The sequence below is a fragment of the Xenia sp. Carnegie-2017 genome, unplaced genomic scaffold, assembly GCF_021976095.1.
Source record: "Xenia sp. Carnegie-2017 unplaced genomic scaffold, XeniaSp_v1 HiC_scaffold_16, whole genome shotgun sequence".
NCBI classification, from domain to species: Eukaryota; Metazoa; Cnidaria; class Anthozoa; order Malacalcyonacea; family Xeniidae; genus Xenia; species Xenia sp. Carnegie-2017.
The window spans coordinates 12,892,811-12,909,709 of record NW_025813469.1 but is presented as its reverse complement, the minus strand read 5'-3'; the positions used below and the strand labels follow the sequence as shown (position 1 = coordinate 12,909,709).

Here is a 16,899-nt window from a genome sequence, read left to right as displayed (position 1 = left end):
AGAAAGTCCATCGACATTCACTTATTACAAGAGCTAGCGTGTTGCCTGTTGTATCATAAATATGTGTAGAACAAATTAATTTCATGTTCCTGTGCGTTTTCTGTTATAGCAGGAAGTAATAGTACAGGTAGCTTTTGTAAAGTCAATTGTTTTTCATAAAAATTTGTCCGAAATCTTAGTCCCATTTACAGAAATCGCATGCAATGTAAGAGAAGACATCAATTTTGCATCAAACGACAATGATTATCGACAATGAAAGTGAAACAAAAATGAGACACAAAGACTATAGCAACTATGAAATAAATATATCACTTATGCAAATCGACAAGTTTTCTAAAAGTGACTACCGCAAAGAATGTCGAAACGTCAGTCAATACGAGCACCAACAGTCAACGACTGGATATACATCTACAAAGATGTAACATTTAAGTCAATTGCAGTTCACAATGGCCAAAGCAGTTGAATAACTGCAATCAAAAGCTAAGTTATCCCTAAAATCTGATAGTTCCGTAGCTTATGATTTTAAAATTTCCAATTTTCGTTAGCACGGCCATTATCATTATACGCAGCGAAATTTAGATACTTTATGCATGGGCAAAATGCAAAATTAGCCATTGATGTGCTTTGCTTGGACGGCCAACGACGAGTATCCTTGTCGAATACATGTCATAAGCATAAATTTCTAGCCATTTCCTGGGTAAAATAGTATAATATCACAAATTGTAAGTGCAGTTTCAGACTGAAAATTTTACTGCCCTTTGAGTTTCCGTTTAGACATATTGAATCATGAATTGTCAAGAAGATAACGAGGATATCTCATGTTTAAGAAATTTGCTTTGTTTGTATTCTTTGTGTGAACGTGACGTCATCAATAATATAGTCGCCATATTTAGGGTTGGTAATCTGGCTCTTCTGCAGCCAATAACTAGATTTTGTCTTTTGGCCTTTCAGCTGCATTTGGCCTTTATCAATTCTATGGACTGTAATTTTTCAGTCATTTGAACCATTACAGTGACGAGACTGTCACAGTTATTTTTGCTACACCGTGAAATTTAGTATTCCTTGGAAAAAACGCTTACAACGCACAATTAGGAGAAGATCCATATTTTTTACGAGCAACATGTCCCTCAGTTTACCAAGTTGATATTTTAATAATAGCTGAGAATCTTTTCAATTATATCAAAATTTAAATTCCATGTAAAGTTAGTATGACGATGCATATGTGAGAAATGTTTAGTACTTACGCTCCCATGATTAGCTACAGTGTCTAAATTCCCGTGTGTATGAGAGTCTTTATACTCGGTTTCCTGTCATACAACGCTTACTTTTTATCAAACACTATTTGAATTTATGTACCTTGAATAAATATTTATTTTTCTTAATGCAAAGTCGCCATGCTAAAGCATATTCTATGTATCTAATAATCCATGAGTGGATTCAGAAAAACCGCAAGGAAACAAATTTGATAACATGCAAGTCGCGCCAAAAATAACGCCCGAGAAGAAACAAAGAAGCTTTGAGCCATGAGAGATAGCTAATAAAAGCCATCTGTCAAGGACGTTGAACTGTATGAATAACTGTTCAATAATCAAGAACTATTTTATATTCTTGCCATTTTTCCGCATTTGTTTTCTTTCGTAACGTAAACTTATCTACTTATCTTTAAGTCTTGTTGTTCTTGTTAACGATTCTCTAAAACATTTGAGAAAGCTTCAAACTCATACAGCAACGAATCATCTAAGATTTGTCTTGATACAATGTAACGGATGCAATAGGGTTGTTCTGCATAATCTAAATGAAAAAAAATGACAAGGGACAAACATTCTGTAAACTTTCTAAACAATCATTATTAAAAGATGATTCCCCTTCGATGACCCTGGGTGGATGTAGTTCACATATAAACTTCCCCCCCGACGAACCTGGGTGGATATAGTTGACATTTAAAATTCCCCAACGACGACCCTGGGTCAATGTAGCGGACATGTAAACTTCTCTTTCGATGACCCTGGGTGGATGTAGTTGACATGCAAACTTCCCCGACGAACCTGGGTGAATGTAGTTGACATGAAAACTTCTCCTCCGACGACCCTGGGTGAATTTATTTGACATGTAAACTTCCCCTTCCACGACCCTGGAGGGATGTAGTTGACATGTAAACTTCCCTTCGACGACCCTGGGTGAATGTAGTTGACATGTAAACTTCTCCTCCGACGACCTTGGGCGAATGTAGTTGACATGTAAACTTCCCACCGACGACCTTGGGTGAATGTATTTGACATGTAAACTTCCCCGACGACCTTGGGTGAATGTAGTTGACATGTAAACTTTCCCCGACGACCCTGGGTGAATGTAGTTGACATGTAAACTTCCCACCGACGACCTTGGGTGAATGTATTTGACATGTAAACTTCCCCGACGACCTTGGGTGAATGTAGTTGACATGTAAACTTTCCCCGACGACCCTGGGTGAATGTAGTTGACATGTAAACTCCCCGACGACCCTAGGTGAATGTAGTTGACATGTAAACTTTCCCCCGACGACCCTATGTGAATGTAGTTGACGTGTAAACTCCCCGACGACCCTGGGTGAATGTAGTTGACATGTAAACTTCCCCGACGACCCTAGGTGAATGTAGTTGACGTGTAAACTCCCCGACGACCCTAGGTGAATGTAGTTCACATGTAAACTTCCCCGACGACCCTAGGTGAATGTAGTTGACGTGTAAACTCCCCCCGACGACGCTAGGTGAATGTAGTTGACATGTAAACTTCCTCCCGACGACCCTGGGTGAATGTAGTTGACATGTAAACTTCTCCTCCGACGACCTTGGGTGAATGTAGTTGACATGTAAACTTCCCCTTCGACGACGCTGGGAGAATGTAGTTGACATGTAAACTTCTCCTCCGACGATCTTGGGTGAATGTTGTTGACATATAAACTTCCCTTCGACGACCCTGAGTGAATGTAGTTGACATATAAACTTCCCTTCGACGACCCCGGGTGAATGTAGTTGACATGTAAACTTCCCTACCGACGACCCTGGGTGAATGTAGTTGACATGTAAACTTCCCCCCGACGACCTTGGGTGAATGTAGTTGACATGTAAACTTCCCACCGACGACCTTGGGTGAATGTATTTGACATGTAAACTTCCCCCCGACGACCTTGGGTGAAAGTAGTTGACATGTAAACTTCCCCGACGACCTTGGGTGAATGTAGTTGACATGTAAACTTCCCACCGACGACCTTGGGTGAATGTATTTGACATGTAAACTTCCCCGACGACCTTGGGTGAATGTAGTTGACATGTAAACTTCCCACCGACGACCTTGGGTGAATGTATTTGACATGTAAACTTCCCCGACGACCTTGGGTGAATGTAGTTGACATGTAAACTTCCCACCGACGACCTTGGGTGAATGTAGTTGACATGTAAACTTCCCACCGACGACCTTGGGTGAATGTAGTTGACATGTAAACTTCCCTACCGACAACCCTGGGTGAATGTAGTTGACATGTAAACTTCTCCTCCGACGACACTGAGGAGAATCAATGAGCTGACAAATCAATGAGCTTGTTCAAATGTGTCACATTCACAGACTTAAAGGATCATCTACGTACGTACGTACCTGCGCAGTAATGGCTTAATCAACATTTCCTGCGTTGTCTATAAAAAGAACAAAATTATATCATAGAAAGAGTAACTGATACCAGAAGAGGTCCATCTACAGGTGTCCCAAAAAACGGAACACACATCAATTAATTATGTATTCGCTGAAATTGCCATGCAAAATAATGTATTTAGCTGTTTTCACGAAGACGACGGAAAGGCCAGCGAGGGCCTTTATATTACTGAGTATTGAAGGTATTGGTTGAGTTACAATGTGAAGATTACTTTTCAATTTTTTTTAGCCTTCAATCATAAAATTCTATGATAAAAGTCTACAAGGTATACACTTCTGAAAATCTGCCAGGAACCACAAGTTGCATAGAATAATGAGATTATTGTCCCAATGAAACTCTTTCTACAAATATGTGATGATATAAATGTTAAGTATATACATAATATGCTATCTGTTTGCATTCTATATTTTAGTCACCTATTGGTTAATTATTTTGAAGGTAGTGACAGAGGTGCCCCAAGTTTATAGAGATATCAATGGTGTAACAGAATTTCTCAAAAACAGCAAGATTTGCAAATGTTATTATATATCAGATTTTTCAGTCAGGTTGTTTGACTAAACACTGTACTCACTTAGAAATTCTTTGAATTTCATTTGGCGTACATTTAGAAAAAGGTAAAAACAACATTTCAAGACCTGGAATGATATATTGATGTAGTGGAAAAGCTGGAAAAAAACTTGCAAACCTGGATATGCCAATGATCTTGAAGGATGGGATCTAGTTTAGACACCACTGGTTGTGCTTAGGTAATGAAAGACTTGTCCTAAAATACCAAACATTGTATTATTTCATCACAAACAAAACAGCATACAGTACTCGTAACAGACTAAAAACTGTATTCTTTTTCACATGCAGCTCTAAAAGTGACAAGTAAAGAGTTGGTTTAATTTACATTGGACCTACTTATCTCTTGATGTATGACACAGACGTTTATATGGTGGTGAGCCATATAAGTCATTTACATTGGACCTACTTATCTCTTGATGTATGACACAGACGTTTATATGGTGGTGAGCCATATAAGTCATTTACAAGAAAAGATAATCCAATATAATTTCAATACCTTAACAACTTTAATGCTTGGACTCTTATAAGCATTTGCAGTCTGTGCTTTGGTTTTGAATGCATTTTAATATTCTTTCAAGCCTGCTCTTTACTGTAGAAATACAAATACATATGCCTAAAATCACAATCATCTTCAGCGGATGATTGGTTACTTCATCCATAACAACACTTAATGTATCGACTTAATTCTTGTGCATTATTTGTAGACAAAACCATGTAAATTTTTTTATGTCAAAGCAGACGTAATCTTGATGATATACACCTCAGTTTAGGGTGAACTCCAAAATTTCTTCGGGGGTACAAAATACGGTTTTGAAAATAATAACAACATGGGAGGTTTGAATTAAATCAACAGCTGATTTCAAATTTTATTATTTTTATCCTTAATAATTACATCAACAATCAATGATAATACACAATTTTGTTCACAAATTTACCTTTCAGTAGAAAATCTTCTATATAATCGTTCAATTTATTTTCTTGCTCATCAATCGACATGGATGTATTTTATACCGTAATACGGCAAAATGTGCAGTTTAATTCCTTTGATTCTGACTGCCAACCTTCTTTGGGACTTCGCTTTCTTTTCGGTGCCGTTCACCTTTACTGCAACTTTATATATCTGTATAGCTTTAACATAGGCAGAAAATTTTGCTCCGATATTCAAAATTTGAAGTGAAGTAACAAATATTTCAAAAACATTGCTCGCTTAAATTCTTAAATTTCGCGCGGTCATAATCAAGTCGTTTTCATAATGGTTTCCATCCATCAAAACAACATTTGTAACACGGTCTTCAGTGAGAAAGACTAGGACCTGATAAATATTGAAAGTGACACAAAAACAAAATTTACTACATGCGAGACTATGACTAATGCGAGATAATGTATTAAGTTCTATCTCTACTTCATCTGCATTAAAGACTCGATTGTTTATGTTTGGTTTTTAAAATGTTTGATAGAATTTTGTATGTACACTTTCTTTAATCTTGATTTTGATTTTGAGTTTGACAAAGTAGTCAAACATTTAGGGGAATGGGTTCTAAATAGTTGTGCGCAACGAATGCAATAAAAAATTCCATCCTTTTGGAGACGTGATTTGACGTACATTTTCATAAGGTAGCCGTCAGGTAATTGCATTGAACTAAAATACATGAAACGCTATCTGAAGCAAATAATTGAAGCCAAATCTTACACCCAGACAAGCGTGGTAAGTATTTCGAGATTCTCTCGCGGAGTGAAAATTGACTGACTACAAACGCATGTCTGCATGTAATCTCGCACGTCTGGGTGTAAAATTTGGCTTCAAAATATTATTAGGCTTATCTATTACAAATAGAGTTCAATGCATTTTAGTTCAATGGGTAATTGGAAGGAGTTCGTATTTTGGCACGTGATATACAAATTTGAAAACAAAATTTTCTTTCTTTTATTGCTCTCCGTACTCTCAGTGCATGATATGTGTTCTTGTTCACGTGCTTACATCATGTTTAGGTAAAGCTTCTCATTGGCTGAAACGCGTCACATGCTCACTGGATATCATTCTCTGATTATGCTCTCACTTTATAGCAAGAGTGTATGAAGTATATTACGTTGATCATGATGTTTGTTATTCATGGCTCAGGATTTTTTTTATAACAAAGAAAATGTTTTTAGTACTTTTCATATGGTTGATGAAGCTGTCAACTGCATCAATTTTTACTACGTTTGTAGCTACTTTGTAGAGGTAAATCTTTTGTCGAGATTGTTTACAGAAGTTGGTCCGCCCGTATTGGCCATTTACACCTAAGCCTTTAAACAAAATTTTGAAGAATTATGGTATTCAAATTTCAAAGAGAGAACGGTTGGTATAGCAAATGACAAGATTACTTTATTTTGTTGGTTATGTCGGTGTAATTTTGCTCATTTACTATGTAGCTCAAGTAAGAAAGACGTCCTTGCCCCAAGTTGGTATAAATGTGAGTGCTCAGAAACAATCTTTCGTCAAACTGAATTGAGTAGTGGTTGCTTGGGAGAGAGAAAGTGTAAAGACAGTATGTCTCCCAGGTCCGTTTCAACACTTCATTCCAACTTTCGAAATTTTCAATTGGCTTAACTTCGACTTTGCCATTGTCTGTTTTTTCAGCTTTCCATCCAATGAAGAAAGTCCATCGACATTCACTTATTACAAGAGCTAGCGTGTTGCCTGTTGTATCATAAATATGTGTAGAACAAATTAATTTCATGTTCCTGTGCGTTTTCTGTTATAGCAGGAAGTAATAGTACAGGTAGCTTTTTGTAAAGTCAATTGTTTTTCATAAAAATTTGTCCGAAATCTTAGTCCCATTTACAGAAATCGCATGCAATGTAAGAGAAGACATCAATTTTGCATCAAACGACAATGATTATCGACAATGAAAGTGAAACAAAAATGAGACACAAAGACTATAGCAACTATGAAATAAATATATCACTTATGCAAATCGACAAGTTTTCTAAAAGTGACTACCGCAAAGAATGTCGAAACGTCAGTCAATACGAGCACCAACAGTCAACGACTGGATATACATCTACAAAGATGTAACATTTAAGTCAATTGCAGTTCACAATGGCCAAAGCAGTTGAATAACTGCAATCAAAAGCTAAGTTATCCCTAAAATCTGATAGTTCCGTAGCTTATGATTTTAAAATTTCCAATTTTCGTTAGCACGGCCATTATCATTATACGCAGCGAAATTTAGATACTTTATGCATGGGCAAAATGCAAAATTAGCCATTGATGTGCTTTGCTTGGACGGCCAACGACGAGTATCCTTGTCGAATACATGTCATAAGCATAAATTTCTAGCCATTTCCTGGGTAAAATAGTATAATATCACAAATTGTAAGTGCAGTTTCAGACTGAAAATTTTACTGCCCTTTGAGTTTCCGTTTAGACATATTGAATCATGAATTGTCAAGAAGATAACGAGGATATCTCATGTTTAAGAAATTTGCTTTGTTTGTATTCTTTGTGTGAACGTGACGTCATCAATAATATAGTCGCCATATTTAGGGTTGGTAATCTGGCTCTTCTGCAGCCAATAACTAGATTTTGTCTTTTTTGGCCTTTCAGCTGCATTTGGCCTTTATCAATTCTATGGACTGTAATTTTTCAGTCATTTGAACCATTACAGTGACGAGACTGTCACAGTTATTTTTGCTACACCGTGAAATTTAGTATTCCTTGGAAAAAACGCTTACAACGCACAATTAGGAGAAGATCCATATTTTTTACGAGCAACATGTCCCTCAGTTTACCAAGTTGATATTTTAATAATAGCTGAGAATCTTTTCAATTATATCAAAATTTAAATTCCATGTAAAGTTAGTATGACGATGCATATGTGAGAAATGTTTAGTACTTACGCTCCCATGATTAGCTACAGTGTCTAAATTCCCGTGTGTATGAGAGTCTTTATACTCGGTTTCCTGTCATACAACGCTTACTTTTTATCAAACACTATTTGAATTTATGTACCTTGAATAAATATTTATTTTTCTTAATGCAAAGTCGCCATGCTAAAGCATATTCTATGTATCTAATAATCCATGAGTGGATTCAGAAAAACCGCAAGGAAACAAATTTGATAACATGCAAGTCGCGCCAAAATAACGCCCGAGAAGAAACAAAGAAGCTTTGAGCCATGAGAGATAGCTAATAAAAGCCATCTGTCAAGGACGTTGAACTGTATGAATAACTGTTCAATAATCAAGAACTATTTTATATTCTTGCCATTTTTCCGCATTTGTTTTCTTTCGTAACGTAAACTTATCTACTTATCTTTAAGTCTTGTTGTTCTTGTTAACGATTCTCTAAAACATTTGAGAAAGCTTCAAACTCATACAGCAACGAATCATCTAAGATTTGTCTTGATACAATGTAACGGATGCAATAGGGTTGTTCTGCATAATCTAAATGAAAAAATGACAAGGGACAAACATTCTGTAAACTTTCTAAACAATCATTATTAAAAGATGATTCCCCTTCGATGACCCTGGGTGGATGTAGTTCACATATAAACTTCCCCCCCGACGAACCTGGGTGGATATAGTTGACATTTAAAATTCCCCAACGACGACCCTGGGTCAATGTAGCGGACATGTAAACTCTCTTTCGATGACCCTGGGTGGATGTAGTTGACATGCAAACTTCCCCGACGAACCTGGGTGAATGTAGTTGACATGAAAACTTCTCCTCCGACGACCCTGGGTGAATTTATTTGACATGTAAACTTCCCTTCCACGACCCTGGAGGGATGTAGTTGACATGTAAACTTCCCCTTCGACGACCCTGGGTGAATGTAGTTGACATGTAAACTTCTCCTCCGACGACCTTGGGCGAATGTAGTTGACATGTAAACTTCCCACCGACGACCTTGGGTGAATGTATTTGACATGTAAACTTCCCCGACGACCTTGGGTGAATGTAGTTGACATGTAAACTTTCCCCGACGACCCTGGGTGAATGTAGTTGACATGTAAACTTCCCACCGACGACCTTGGGTGAATGTATTTGACATGTAAACTTCCCCGACGACCTTGGGTGAATGTAGTTGACATGTAAACTTTCCCCGACGACCCTGGGTGAATGTAGTTGACATGTAAACTCCCCGACGACCCTAGGTGAATGTAGTTGACATGTAAACTTTCCCCCGACGACCCTATGTGAATGTAGTTGACGTGTAAACTCCCCGACGACCCTGGGTGAATGTAGTTGACATGTAAACTTCCCCGACGACCCTAGGTGAATGTAGTTGACGTGTAAACTCCCCGACGACCCTAGGTGAATGTAGTTCACATGTAAACTTCCCCGACGACCCTAGGTGAATGTAGTTGACGTGTAAACTCCCCGACGACGCTAGGTGAATGTAGTTGACATGTAAACTTCCTCCCGACGACCCTGGGTGAATGTAGTTGACATGTAAACTTCTCCTCCGACGACCTTGGGTGAATGTAGTTGACATGTAAACTTCCCTTCGACGACGCTGGGAGAATGTAGTTGACATGTAAACTTCTCCTCCGACGATCTTGGGTGAATGTTGTTGACATATAAACTTCCCTTCGACGACCCTGAGTGAATGTAGTTGACATATAAACTTCCCTTCGACGACCCCGGGTGAATGTAGTTGACATGTAAACTTCCTACCGACGACCCTGGGTGAATGTAGTTGACATGTAAACTTCCCCGACGACCTTGGGTGAATGTAGTTGACATGTAAACTTCCCACCGACGACCTTGGGTGAATGTATTTGACATGTAAACTTCCCCGACGACCTTGGGTGAAAGTAGTTGACATGTAAACTTCCCCGACGACCTTGGGTGAATGTAGTTGACATGTAAACTTCCCACCGACGACCTTGGGTGAATGTATTTGACATGTAAACTTCCCCGACGACCTTGGGTGAATGTAGTTGACATGTAAACTTCCCACCGACGACCTTGGGTGAATGTATTTGACATGTAAACTTCCCCGACGACCTTGGGTGAATGTAGTTGACATGTAAACTTCCCACCGACGACCTTGGGTGAATGTAGTTGACATGTAAACTTCCCACCGACGACCTTGGGTGAATGTAGTTGACATGTAAACTTCCCTACCGACAACCCTGGGTGAATGTAGTTGACATGTAAACTTCTCCTCCGACGACACTGAGGAGAATCAATGAGCTGACAAATCAATGAGCTTGTTCAAATGTGTCACATTCACAGACTTAAAGGATCATCTACGTACGTACGTACCTGCGCAGTAATGGCTTAATCAACATTTCCTGCGTTGTCTATAAAAAGAACAAAATTATATCATAGAAAGAGTAACTGATACCAGAAGAGGTCCATCTACAGGTGTCCCAAAAAACGGAACACACATCAATTAATTATGTATTCGCTGAAATTGCCATGCAAAATAATGTATTTAGCTGTTTTCACGAAGACGACGGAAAGGCCAGCGAGGGCCTTTATATTACTGAGTATTGAAGGTATTGGTTGAGTTACAATGTGAAGATTACTTTTCAATTTTTTTTAGCCTTCAATCATAAAATTCTATGATAAAAGTCTACAAGGTATACACTTCTGAAAATCTGCCAGGAACCACAAGTTGCATAGAATAATGAGATTATTGTCCCAATGAAACTCTTTCTACAAATATGTGATGATATAAATGTTAAGTATATACATAATATGCTATCTGTTTGCATTCTATATTTTAGTCACCTATTGGTTAATTATTTTGAAGGTAGTGACAGAGGTGCCCCAAGTTTATAGAGATATCAATGGTGTAACAGAATTTCTCAAAAACAGCAAGATTTGCAAATGTTATTATATATCAGATTTTCAGTCAGGTTGTTTGACTAAACACTGTACTCACTTAGAAATTCTTTGAATTTCATTTATACATTTAGAAAAAGGTAAAACAACATTTCAAGACCTGGAATGATATATTGATGTAGTGGAAAAGCTGGAAAAAAACTTGCAAACCTGGATATGCCAATGATCTTGAAGGATGGGATCTAGTTTAGACACCACTGGTTGTGCTTAGGTAATGAAAGACTTGTCCTAAAATACCAAACATTGTATTATTTCATCACAAACAAAACAGCATACAGTACTCGTAACAGACTAAAAACTGTATTCTTTTTCACATGCAGCTCTAAAAGTGACAAGTAAAGAGTTGGTTTAATTTACATTGGACCTACTTATCTCTTGATGTATGACACAGACGTTTATATGGTGGTGAGCCATATAAGTCATTTACATTGGACCTACTTATCTCTTGATGTATGACACAGACGTTTATATGGTGGTGAGCCATATAAGTCATTTACAAGAAAAGATAATCCAATATAATTTCAATACCTTAACAACTTTAATGCTTGGACTCTTATAAGCATTTGCAGTCTGTGCTTTGGTTTTTTGAATGCATTTTAATATTCTTTCAAGCCTGCTCTTTACTGTAGAAATACAAATACATATGCCTAAAATCACAATCATCTTCAGCGGATGATTGGTTACTTCATCCATAACAACACTTAATGTATCGACTTAATTCTTGTGCATTATTTGTAGACAAAACCATGTAAATTTTTTTATGTCAAAGCAGACGTAATCTTGATGATATACACCTCAGTTTAGGGTGAACTCCAAAATTTCTTCGTGGGTACAAAATACGGTTTTGAAAATAATAACAACATGGGAGGTTTGAATTTAATCAACAGCTGATTTCAAATTTTATTATTATTTTTATCCTTAATAATTCCATGAACAGTCGATGATAATACACAATTTTGTTCACAAATTTACCTTGGAGTAGAAAATCTTCTATATAATCGTTCAATTTATTTTCTTGCTCATCAATCGACATGGATGTATTTAATACCGCAATAGGGCAAAATGTGCAGTTTACTTCCTTTGACTCTGCCTGCCAACCTTCTTTGGGACTTCTCGCTTTCTTTTCGGTGCCATTCACCTTCACTACAACTCTATATATCTGTATATCTTTAACATAGGCAGAAAATTTCGCTCGGATATTCAAAATTTGAAGTGAAGTAACAAATATTTCAAAAACATTGCTCGTTTAAATTCTCAAATTTCACGCGGTCATAATCAAGTCGTTTTCATAATGGTTTCCATCCATCAAAACTACATTTATCACACGGTCTACTGGGAGAAAGACTAGGACCTGATAAATATTGAAAGTGAAACAAAAACAAAATTTTCTACATAAACGGTGTTTTTTACATTTTAAGGATAATTATTCATTTTTCTTAATGTTCAGTTGCTATTTTAAATCATATTTTATGTAATAGTCCACTTATTTAAAAAAAACAAATGGGACTATGACTAATGCGAAATAATATATTAAGTTCTATCTCTACTTCATTCAGCATTCATTTTTTGTACACTTTCTTTAAACTTAATTTTGTTTTTGATTTTGTCAAAGTAGTAAAACAACTAAAGGAATGGGTTCGAAATAGTTGTGCGCAACGTTCAAAATGAGAGAAAATACATAGTGTTTGATAGTTGCCTGAGACAGTGAGTCAATGCCCATGTTGTGGTGAAAGTTGTTCCATTGCGATCAAAACGACTGGTAGTATGGTTAACGTACTTGCAAAATGTCATTGTGGTTATGTTAGAGACTGGAATAGCCAACCTCTGCATGGACGAATGCCTTTGGGTAACTTGGTCTTTGCTGCCAGAATCTTGTTTAGTGGTAGTAGCCCCAGCAAAGTTCTTCAATTCCTTCGTCACTCAGGCATACAATTTCTGTCGGAGCGCACATATAGCTATATTAAAACAGCGTATTTAATACCCATGCAGTGTTTCAAATGTTTGGCATATGCACCAAAAGCATCTTCTAGAATCAATCAGAGAAAGGTGTTAGGAATGGCGATACATTATATGTGTATTAAACTAAGTATAAGATATCTGATCATAGTACTAGTCACATGATCTGGTAAGCACTTCTTATTGTATGCTAATTGTTATCTTCTGTTCTGCTCAATACCGCATGGTTTAGGACAACGCTCATTATGTAACTTAAATAATTAAATATATGTTGTTTTGTTTCTGCTTTAACAATAAATTAACAAAAGGAACATTAACCTTGAAAGAAATGGAAGATGTGATTTGCCTGGATATTGTGCCAAGTATGGGTCATATAGCTGCATGGATTTGGAATCTAACAACATTTTAGACACACAACTTGTTCAGGTAACAATTCTTCAACAAATGTATGTAAAACGTGGTTAGAATACTCACATAATTACATGTTAAACAGTCCAATGAAGTGACCAACTCTGGAGCAACGGAACTTGAGGAATTAAAAAGATGTCTGGCAAAGTTTGATGAAAGTGGGATGAAGGTGAAGTCAATGACCACAGACAGACATGCTCAAATCAAATCCTACATGTCAAAACAAAGATCAAAATCAAGCACTACTTGCACTACTTGCTTGATTTTGAAAAACGCACAGATTGTCATAACAAACCAACCTTTTACACATTTCATCCATAATCAAAATCCAACAGGAATCAAAAAGAAAATTTGGGCAACATCAAAAAAAAGTGGTTACAAATTATTGTCAGATTGGGCCCAATCAATTTCCAACCATGTATACTGGTGTGCTGCTTCCAGCAATGGTGATGAAGAACTTGTCAAGGCAAAGTGGTTGTCAGTTCTCAACCATATATGTGACATCCATGAGGGACATAGTGATGTATTCCCAAAATGTGAACATGATATGTTAGAGCCTAGAATGTGGATAAAAAAAGGTATTGTAAGCGAATAAATTTCAAAGTAATATCAACATTCTCTTTTTTTGTTAACTAACTTCTGATCTTAGGTTAAAAAGCTTATGTTGAGCTGTCTTCTATTGTTAAGTCCAAATATCTCATTACAGATAATAGAGAACTCAGTTATCAAAAGCAGACTTCATCCATCAAAGGTTTCCACCGAGTGGTAATTCTTTTTGCACCAAAACATACTCATTTTTTCTACAGATCAATGGAAGCAAGGTAATATAAAAAAAAACTTCTGTAGGATTACTTAAAAAAGTCATCATTGCAAAAGCAATAAGTTGCAATAGTTGTAAACATAAACTTAACATTCATTTGTAGATTGTTTATTGCTGCTCTTCATTTCAATGAGAATGGAAATAAAGCTCAGAAAACGAAGAATGATGGGCAAACAGAAGAGGCATTGATTTGGAGAGTGGCTTATTCAAAGTCAAAAGAAGAACAAGAGGTTATCAAACCAGTGAAAATTGACAGCACTTATGGTTAGCACAGAAAAATAAACTTACTTTTTCTCAAAGTGCAATGCAAAACCAACATAAATAATGATTTGTTTTTCAGGATATGTTAAGGACTTGATGAAAGAAGTTTTGTACTGCAGACGCATTAATCCAACACTGTCCAAAGCTCTTGATGTCGCTGGAGTGAATGAAATACCTGTGCCATTGACTTGCCACAAATCAAAAATCAGCAAAGCTGAAGCCATTAAGCAACATAAATGTCGCTTTTATAAATAAAAAGAAAATAGAAATAACGTTCCACATGAAATAAACATAATTACAAATGAACAGACTTTGTCATACACCATAAGCCATACCATTCAGTAGTGTTGAACATATTCAAATCCTTTGTATTCTCCAGAAGGCGAAGGAAATGCTTTCCGGATTTTGTCCACAGCACAAGAAGGTATGGGTAGTCTGTACTTTTTTCCCAACCTGCCATGCACCCAAGCCGTCCACTGTCGGTACGCCGTGTAGCGTAATGTTCTTTGAAAGATACAAAATTTTGTCTAAGGATACTTATCGGCATTATACACTTCTCGACGTACACGTAATTAAGGTAATATTTACTCGTTTTCTTCACTCTCAGGTATAGGTCCAATGTCATGTGTGTACACGACCATAGCTGTTTTTATGACAGCTTCGTTTGTACACACTGTGGCAAACTCTTCCTCTTGTGTGATGCAAATATGATCGCCATGTATCAGAGGATCAGTATTGTTTACCTCTTGGCAACATATACTTTCCCATCCTGTACTCATCACCACACAAAAGCAACACTCGCACCTAAAAGATAAAAACATTTTTTTTACTTTGGGAGAAACAATGAAACATCAATAAAATGCAACTAACCATTCAACATTTCCAATTCTGTGAATGTATTCATCTTCCGATGACAAAGAATTGTCATTAGTATGACCACCTTGCGCGTTGGCCAAAGGCTCAAACATGTAAGGCTGTACCTCATTGTTATTGATGAGAATATCATAATCGGCTTCTTCTTCAGAAGAATCCATTAACTTTTGTTAAATAAAAAACAATAACTAGCAAACTACCGAAAGTTGTGCTAGTCGTACAACGATGTAAGAACAATGCTTGTTTATGTCAACTAAAACGTCATTCATTCCCAGTTCCCAGACTTCAACAATCTCACGGCGTTTTAGCAATGGTCATCGAATATCGTGTTTTTATCGACTATAATCCTAAATATCTTTTGAAATATTTTGCGGACGACTTTGAAATTTGGTACGTCTTATTTTCACGCCGTAGGCATTACAATAAAATAAAGTTGTCTTCTATCTTGCATGTGTCCTTTAATGTAGAATATTTCAGAATGTTTTCCTCAAAAGCAAAAGTTGTAATATAATTTTTCTATCGTCTTTAGCTGTTGTATAAGAATATATGGAGAAATTGCGATGACTCAGAACTTTTGTTTTTTTACTGCTGTAACGTCATGAAACACGACATGCGCAGAACGCGTTGTAAATGTAAAATATGGGATAGCCCCATTGAGTCTTATAGAACTTAATTGATAGCCCTATATCAAAATTTTGTCTTTTGAGGTAAGGTAAGACTGTAAGAAAGTTTTACCCTTGTATCATTCAAGTGAAGAATTTTCTCATTAACAGCTGTACTACAATTTTGATATTAAATTGTATATGAAGACGTATGAAATGGCTTGTCGTCCTAATGTTTATGAAAGTGGATATGAAGAATCAAGATTTAAGACTGTTGTTGATGAAAATTTTTACTGTTCCATTTGTCTGAATGTCATGAAAGATGCCAGAATGTGCCATAATCAACACAATTTTTGTCGTGAATGTATTGAAGAACATCTACGAGTTAATGCACAAAGATGTCCTCAATGTCAAGATGATTTAACTGTAGCTACGCTTCATCCAGCGCGTGTTATAAATAATATGATTTCAAAGTTAAAGATCAACTGCGACTACGCCAGTCGTAGTTGTCCTGAATTTATAAATGTCGAATATCTTGAAAGACATGTTGAAAATTGTGGCTTTGCTCCAGTGTTGTGTTCTAATGAACGTTGTGGTCTGGAAATAAACAAACGAGACAAGATTAAACATGAAACTGGATTATGTGAATACAGAAAGATTGCTTCTCACGACTTTCGAGAGATTAGCGAAATGTTTCAACGAAGTTTTGAAGACAAAATGGAAATGCAAATGAACAACTTAAGCAGGATAATACACGAAAAATTTATTGAAGTAAAAGAATCAGTGAAACCATTGACATCTCAGTGTACAAAAATACAGAAAGAGATGAAGGAATCTAGAAGAGAAGTAGAAAATGTTCAACAAAATCTTGCTACAGTGACCAAAG

At 36.7% G+C, this 16,899-nt stretch overlaps 2 protein-coding genes and 1 long non-coding RNA gene across 5 annotated transcripts in view; 1 reads left to right on the top strand and 2 right to left on the bottom strand.

Annotated features, from left to right (window-relative positions):
* LOC124436300 (P2X purinoceptor 7-like) overlaps positions 1 to 15,735 on the bottom strand; it is an 85,847-nt gene extending 70,112 nt beyond the window's left edge. Inside the window, exons 1-3 of the mRNA XM_046986218.1 lie at positions 15,409 to 15,735; positions 15,127 to 15,342; positions 14,874 to 15,042 (exon numbers count right to left, since the gene is read on the bottom strand). Coding sequence (XP_046842174.1) covers positions 14,877 to 15,042; positions 15,127 to 15,342; positions 15,409 to 15,572 — 546 coding nt within the window. The 5' untranslated portion in view covers positions 15,573 to 15,735 and the 3' untranslated portion in view covers positions 14,874 to 14,876. The remainder of the gene's footprint in view (positions 1 to 14,873; positions 15,043 to 15,126; positions 15,343 to 15,408) is intronic.
* Positions 1 to 16,899, bottom strand: part of LOC124436296 (phagosome assembly factor 1-like) — an 81,185-nt gene that overhangs the window by 54,691 nt on the left and 9,595 nt on the right. The window contains exons 17-18 of one of the 3 annotated variants that reach the window (XR_006945286.1): positions 8,247 to 8,680; positions 7,111 to 7,296 (exon numbers count right to left, since the gene is read on the bottom strand). The exons of 1 other annotated variant lie outside the window; for it this stretch is intronic. Coding sequence is in view for 1 of the 2 variants with exons in the window: in XM_046986213.1 (XP_046842169.1) it covers positions 8,627 to 8,680 (54 nt within the window). In the remaining variant the exon portion in view is untranslated. Of the gene's footprint in view, positions 1 to 7,110; positions 7,297 to 8,243; positions 8,681 to 16,899 lie in introns of those variants that run through there. One more of the 3 variants, XM_046986213.1, reaches the window with a different exon arrangement.
* On the top strand, positions 6,670 to 7,050 carry LOC124436311. The gene is made up of 2 exons (XR_006945316.1): positions 6,670 to 6,793; positions 6,873 to 7,050. It is a non-coding gene; the product is annotated as an uncharacterized LOC124436311 (long non-coding RNA).